Source organism: Pteropus vampyrus, unplaced genomic scaffold (genome assembly GCF_000151845.1).
Source record: "Pteropus vampyrus isolate Shadow unplaced genomic scaffold, Pvam_2.0 Scaffold23, whole genome shotgun sequence".
Classification (NCBI taxonomy): Eukaryota; Metazoa; Chordata; class Mammalia; order Chiroptera; family Pteropodidae; genus Pteropus; species Pteropus vampyrus.
The window spans coordinates 663470-670480 of NW_011888804.1; the positions used below are offsets into that span (position 1 = coordinate 663470).

The window sequence follows — 7011 nt, forward strand, 5'->3', positions numbered from 1 at the left end:
GTCCCTGCCGTGCCCCCAGCCCCTAATGGTGCCAGGCACACAGAAGACTTTCAAAAGCATGGCACCGTCTGTCAGGCCTCCGCCGCCCTCCGGTCCCGCCCGCTCTGGCGCCTGCTGCAGAAAACAGGGTCCCTCCCCGCGGGGACACGGCCGGTTGTGTCAGGGGCAGCTGTGCGGGCCGGAGGCTCACAAGGAGGCACAGTGCTCACACAGAGGGTGTCTGTGGCCACCGCACAGGGACTCGCTTTTCCTACCAGCAGCAGCAGCCAAGCCCGGTCCCAGCAGGGGACATCAGGCCCCCGCACGCCCATCCTGCTGGACTCCCCACCCCGCGGGCCACACAGGTGGGGAGAACACGGGTGTTCTCCCCAGCGCTGGACTCTGAGCTAGTGACGCTGACACACTCAGCTTCTGAGGCAGCTGTCGGTGACCCCTGGTTCTGTCTACACAGCATGGCATCCTCGCGCCAGCCCGAGGGGCGACTGGGAAACCCGAAGGATAAGGGGGAGCCCGGGACCATCGTGTGGGTTCTCTTGAGCCTGCCGGCCTGAAAAACACTTCTGTCCTTCTGCCCTGGTACAGCCACCGGCCAGCAGACCCAGCAGCTCTGACAGCCAAGCTTAGCCTCCCAGCTGGCGGGATCAATCACCATGGAGAGAAGCCTCCCGGGGACACGAGCTGAGTGACATGGATTGATGAGGGCCCCCTGTCAGGATGGGAAACCCAGCGCTGGAGAGAAGGGTCCTGGATGGGAGGGAGGACAGGTGGCAACCGCCCTGGGGATCCGTCTGCTTATCCGAGTCCTGGGGAGGAAGGGGAACAGCTCGCACCCCACCTTGGAGTGGTGGGGGAGGGGAGTAGTGAACAGAGGCAGGACAGCAGCAGTAATGGTGGCCGGGGGCTCTGGGGAGGGAGCTGGAGGGTCTGCGGAGACAGCGCGCAGAGATGCGCCTCCTACACCCACGAGGGCGGGCGGCTGAGCTTCACAGCCACTCAGGCCACATGGCTCCCCCCGTGCTGGAAAAATCCGACACGTCTACACCCCGATCGCCCACATCCCTCTGAGATTCTGCACCTTGCTCCGCCCAGGTATTCTGAAGGGCAGAGTTGGGGAGAATCCCCACGTGGCCACAGGCCTAGGAACGAGGAGGCTCCAGCAAGCCCTGGACGCTGGCATCTCACAGCTTACAGGTGTCCTTCACACCAGAGGTCTGGATAACCTACTAACTCAGTGATCTTTATCGAGCTCAGCCAGGAGCCAGGCACCACGCTGGGCACGTCACAGGTGTTGTCTCATTTAACCTCCCGGGGAGCCTGGAAGCAGGCAGATAAGCGAATACGGAGGAAATCAAGGCTCACGGAAATCAGTTACTCGCTTGCCCAAGGTCAGAAGCAAAGGTCCTCTGGTGCCCACGCCCTGCCAGGAGCTGCTCTAAGCACTTTACACATGTTGACGTGACCCTCACACAATCCTCCCCCTCCAGTTCTGACGCAGAAACTGCAGCGCAGGCCACCTGGCTCTGGTGACTGTCCTCTGAGCCCCCACGCGGCCCTGGCTGCCTCTCCGGAAGGGGCAGGGGAAGGCAAAGGGAGCAAAGCATCGACACAGACACCCTCCTCTGTCCCACCACAGGGACCCAGCTCTGCTCCCAGAGGACCTCACCTGCCTCCTCAGGACGCTGGGTGGGTGACAGCAGCTTCAGTGGCGCCACAGGGCCCATTCCTGCAGGCCGGGGCACTGGACCCCGGGCCCGGCCTTCACCCCGGCTCACCCCCAGCTGGCTTCTGCCTGCGGCCAGGGTGGGGACATCCCTGAAGGCCTCCTACAAGGGCCCCATTAGGTCTCAGGGAGCCGAGACCTCAGGACACATCTGCCCCTGCTTCCAGGAACAATCTGTCCCTGTTCGTCTAATAAAAACCCTATCTAGTGCCAGCAGAAGCCCTGGAGGTCGAGTTTCAGGAGACAATCCTAGGACCAGGCTGGACAGAGCTGCCAGTGGCATTCGCCGCTGGACAGGCCACTTGCAGAGTCACGCCAGGGAGTATCTCCGTAGGTGCTGGTTCAGAAGACGGCAGACCAGGTGAGGCGGCCGGGCCAGGGCAGGAGCCGCAGTAGTGATCCCCCCGGGACTCGGCGGGGATGTGGGAGTGGACAGTGTCAGTAAGCCAGAGGACCAAGCAGGAAGCTCCGGTCAGCTCACAGCAGCCTGGTCCCTGCCCCATCAGCTGTGACCTTCCCCCCAGGAAGTTTGGGAAGAGCCATACAGCCGGGGCGGGGCAGGGGGTTAGGGGCAGGGGCAGTCACGGAGGATGGAGCAAGAGCGTAAGCATCTCGTGAGGCCACGGCTCCTTGGCCCATCACACACCAACACTGTTCTGGAAACCCATGGCGGTTGGCAAGTGGTCAGGGCTGAGTGACCAGAGGCTGCAGCCCGGACACCCTCGAGTCCGTGGAGTGCTACGCACAGCAAGGAACAGACTTGGGAGACCCCTTCCCCGCAGGCCCGTGCACCTGGCAGCCCATGTGTCTGGGGACAAATACAGGTCTTCTCACCCAGTTCCACCACTGCCACCACAGCTGCCCAGCCCTCAGACCCCGGTCCCACGCCCCCAACTCACTGAGTAGCCTTCGCTGCAGAAATCCCCATTCCCAGACCTCAGCTCCCTGTAAAAACCTCGGTGTGTAGTCGGGCAGCACACACGCAGCCTGTCTAAAGCATCCAAAGCATCGCCTGCATTCCAGCCACGGGGCCTCCCTTCCACTCCTCCCACAGGGCAAGCCAGGTCTCCCCGGCAGGCCAGCTGAAGCGCCCCTTCCTGGAGGGTCTGTCCCACCCACTCGACCCTGAGCAGCCCCACCCCCACACGGGAGCATCCGCCTGTAGACTTTCACCCAGGACATTGACTATCTGAAACCATCTTGTCTGTTTACCATTTATTCTGTCTCTACCTCTGACCCCCGAACAGACACAACAGGGCACGAGGGATTCCCGTGCGTCTTGCTCTCTCTCCAGCACCCAAACCCTGTCCCTGGCTGTCAATAAATCTTTATTGGATGAATGAAAGCGCACATTTGAATGAACAAAAGCTCTTTCAAATAGAAGTGCTGGTTAAATTCAAGGCAGTGAGTGTCTCTTTCTCCAGCTAATAATTTAACCACTAGAGTTAAATACCAAAGGCGGCTATAAACAATTTCTACTTTAAAAATCACCCGTGAGACGCATCAGGCTTAAGCCTCCTTGCACCGTTATCGGGACGCGTGGCGGCGGCGCTCGGCAGGGACAAAAACGCCCTTCAAAGAGCAGGGCACGGGGACTGGCGGGGAGGTGGGTCGCTCTGCGGCAGCGTTTCCAGAGCGTCTGAAGGACAGAGAGATCTCATTCAGATGCCACCTCAAAGGCCATTGATGAAAGCAAACACAGGATTTCTGTAGCCGAGGGGGCGGCTAGGATGTGGTCACATGCAAAGCAGCGAGGCGCCCGGGGCCTGACCGCGGGCGAAGGCAGGGGGACGACGCGGCCCCATCCCGAGCCCCGCTCCGTCCCTGCCTCTCACTGTTTCCACCGCGTACAAGACTGGAGGGCAGAGCTGGGGCGGCCGGCCTGCCGGCCTGCCTTTCTGGAGGACGGTGTGCGCCGGGAAGGGCCCTCCCACTCACCAGACAGTCCGGCCCACAGCCGCCTCTCCCCACGTTCGGCAGGTGACACACGAGGAGGGGGAAGACGTGCCCCGAGTCCCACTTCCAGAATGGACAGGGAGCCAGCCTGGGCGGTTTAGTTCCCCTGGGCCCTGGTGATGTCACCCCACAGACCTGTCTGCCCCACAAGCCAGGAGCCTGAGTCACTCCCTGGCAGGCGGACTCACGGCAGTTTGAGGGCTGTGTGTGTCTCGGCGGAGAAGCAGCAGTCCCGCCTCACCTAAGCTCTTCTCCACGGGCTCGGCCCCTCCCTGCGGCTGCTGCCATGGCCTTGTAGGCCTCGCCGAGCGGGCATCGAAGAAGGGAGACTCGCCGGATCCACCGGCACCGAGTGTGTCCCCTGAGCCAGAGGCTCCTGGGTGGTGGGACACAAGAGGAGCCAACACCACCCTGCCTGAGGATCCTGGGGTCCAGGGGGTAGTGCACAGGGGACTCGGAGGAAAGGCGACGCAGTCCCTTCTCCCGTGAGCCCAGCACTAAACGTGGGCAGCCCGACGTCTGCCCGCTTCTGCGGTTCAGCGGCTGTGAACAGGGGACAGGGATGTCGTGAGAACTGGGGGGGGCACAGGAAGGCAGTCGACAACCTCACAGACCAGGTGATATTCAAGTCCACCCTTCAGTCAAGTGGACAAGGGGGAGGGCCTGGCCGACAGCACGGCCGGCTGGGTTTCCCTGTCCCTCAGCCAAGCAGGCCTCGCTCGACTCCAGAGTTTCCACTCCGAGCTGCTGGGGCCAAGTGCCCAGTCGGGTTTCATTCACAAACGCCCGGCCTGCCCAGGTGGGGAGCTGGACTGGGGCAAGGTCAGAAGTCACAAGCTGGCTGCCCCAACCCCCCGCCGGGGCTTCTCCCTGGAGCACCTGCCCAGCAGACAGGACGAGGCCCCTGGAAGCAGGGCCTGCTGTCCCGGGGGTGGGGACCACGTCTGGAGCCCGCAGCTCCCTGTTCCAAGCGCGGGCTGCCCACCCTCCCTGCGTCCGCCCCACTCCCGCTCAGATCTGCTTCTCTTCAAAACAGCCGGCTCCCCCTCCTCGTTTACAGATGGCCCAGGAGGGACATTATCGCGATGTCTTCCCGTGCCTGTCCGCACATGACGGGACAGCTAACACGCGGCGTTCGACCCAGGAAGCCCTCTCTGCCACCACTGCCATTCTGCAGACGAGGGGACGCGGAGTGTCTTCACAGTTCTGCTGTAGCACAGCTGTCGGCCTGCCACCACCTCCACTGGCAACGCTTGGAGGGGACAAGAAGGACCCTTCTCAAACTGCGGCACACCCCAAGGCACCGGGAACAAGTCGACAGACACGGTAAATGGTCCTCACGAACTGAACACGTCATGGCCTCAAACTGCAGCACACCCCAAGGCACCGGGAACAAGTCGACAGACACGGTAAATGGTCCTCGTGAACTGAATACGTCATGGGACAACCGAGCATCAAAGATGAGAAGTGGGAGGGGAAGGACTAGCAGCTCCATCCCCCCCCACCCCCGGACCAAGAGGTCCCCTGATACCTGGGGGCAGAGGGGGTTTCTGGCAGCCCAGAGTCAGGAAGTCAGCTGCCTGACAAGCATGCATCTCATATGGCAGAACCAAGTGGGAGGGCACAGCTCACCACCCATGAGCCACCCCAGCTGGGGGACCTCAGCAGGAGAATAACTCAGCTCGTGTGAAACTGGGTGCGGTGTCCTCGGGTGCTTGATAGCCTGTCCCTCTCTCCCTTTTTCAGAAAGGAGTCTTGCCTTGTCTCTGGCTTCAGCCACTCAAGCGGTCTGTCCCAGGTGCCATGTGTGATGCGGCCCACATGGGGACATGGCGGGGAGAAGACAGGCCTGCCCCTGCCCTCGGGGGGCTTACGGCCAGCCCAGCCCCCAGGACAGCAGTGGCACGGAGCTGGGGCGTTCCGGCTGTCACCACATGGTTTAGATTTCTTCCCAAACTCAGGAGCTTTTTTGGTAAACATTTAAATGAGGCCCAGAAAGGGCTTAGTGACAGAGTGTTACGATGCTACAGTGTTTATAAGGGATAATGAAGACACAGGGCTGGGTGCGGGTACGTCCGCCTCCCCACCAGAGGTGACTCCATGGGGGAGGAGGGGACAGTGGGCACACGAGGGAAGGCAGGGCCGAGGGACCAGCATGTGCAAACTCCGGGAATCCAAAAGAGTACTGCATACTTGGGAAGAGCTTTCAAACCAGAAACCTGGGTTGAGTTCCCAAATGACTTGTCTGTGTTCTGTGGTCTGCCTTTAATGAGATTCTGAACAATTCCCGGCTGGGAAGCTTTAAAAAGAAAAAAAAAAAAAACCCAAAAAAAACAAACGATGCCCTGGGCTCCAGCCCAGACCAAATCACGCCCCCTCTCAGGCACCCAGGCACTGCCCTGTTCAAAAAGCCCCACAGGTGAGACTATAGGGCCCTGCCGTCCAATGAGGCGGCCGCTGGCTACTGAGCACCCGAGTGTGTGAGCCCAAACCGATTGTGCTGCGTGTCCCACACACTTAGCAGGAGGAAGAGAACGTACGTAAACTGTCCCATTCGTAATTTGTAGAGTGATTACATGTTGACATGGTTATATTTTGGAGACACTGGGCTAAAGAAAATATACAGTTGAAATGAATTTCACCTGTTTCTGTTTACAATTTAATGTGGCTACTAGGAAATCTAAAGTCACACACGTGGCTTGTACTGTTTCTACGGACGGTGCTGTCTGACGTGACCCGGGGCTGAGCAGTCCTGACTGCCCGTGAGGGCTAAGGTTTACGGGGTTTCGATTCCTCGGAGGCGGCTGAAGGGACCTGTGAGGGCTTCTTCACCAGCTGCTCCCCCACCCTGCAGTTCCTTCCCCACCGGAAACCCCCAACACCTGGGCCGTCTCGCCTCTCTCTACCCGCTGGCCCCAGCCCACCGATGTGTGGCCCTGACCTGACGAGAAGCTTTTGGGCTCTATTTCCATATCCCACAAGGGAAACTGAGGCCGAGAGAAACAAAGGGCTCACAGACAAGGAAAAACAAAGACTGGAATTCAGCATCCCCGAGACTCCGATCTGCAGAGACCTCATCCATGACAGGCCTCAGAGGCGGGTCTCCTCTCCAGTGGGAGGCCGTAAACAGTCCTCAGATTTTAAGCTTTTTTGGGGTGGGGAGGGAAGGGAGGAAGATGGCTAGCTGAGGATCTGCAGAGCATGATACTACCTGTTTTGCATTTCATGTGTATTAGTGACCTATGACCTCTATAACAAATCACCACAAACTCAGTGGCTTAAAACAACAGGAATTTATCATCTTATTGTTCTGGAGGTCAGAAGCCCAGAGTGGG

General features: G+C 60.0%; 1 protein-coding gene and 1 long non-coding RNA gene across 2 annotated transcripts in view; one reads left to right on the forward strand and one right to left on the reverse strand.

Moving 5' to 3' along the window:
• The window catches only part of HIP1R (huntingtin interacting protein 1 related), a gene marked incomplete at its 3' end in the record, with an annotated part of 18821 nt that extends 15296 nt beyond the window's left edge, over positions 1-3525 (reverse strand). The window contains exons 1-2 of the mRNA XM_023528146.1: positions 3492-3525; positions 3246-3376 (exon numbers count right to left, since the gene is read on the reverse strand). Of these exons, the coding sequence (XP_023383914.1) occupies positions 3246-3376; positions 3492-3525 (165 nt within the window). The remainder of the gene's footprint in view (positions 1-3245; positions 3377-3491) is intronic.
• A 2276-nt stretch (positions 3526-5801) lies between these two features.
• LOC111736954 overlaps positions 5802-7011 on the forward strand; it is a 1493-nt gene continuing 283 nt past the window's right edge. The window contains exon 1 of the long non-coding RNA XR_002779295.1: positions 5802-6095. This is a non-coding gene — a long non-coding RNA (uncharacterized LOC111736954). The remainder of the gene's footprint in view (positions 6096-7011) is intronic.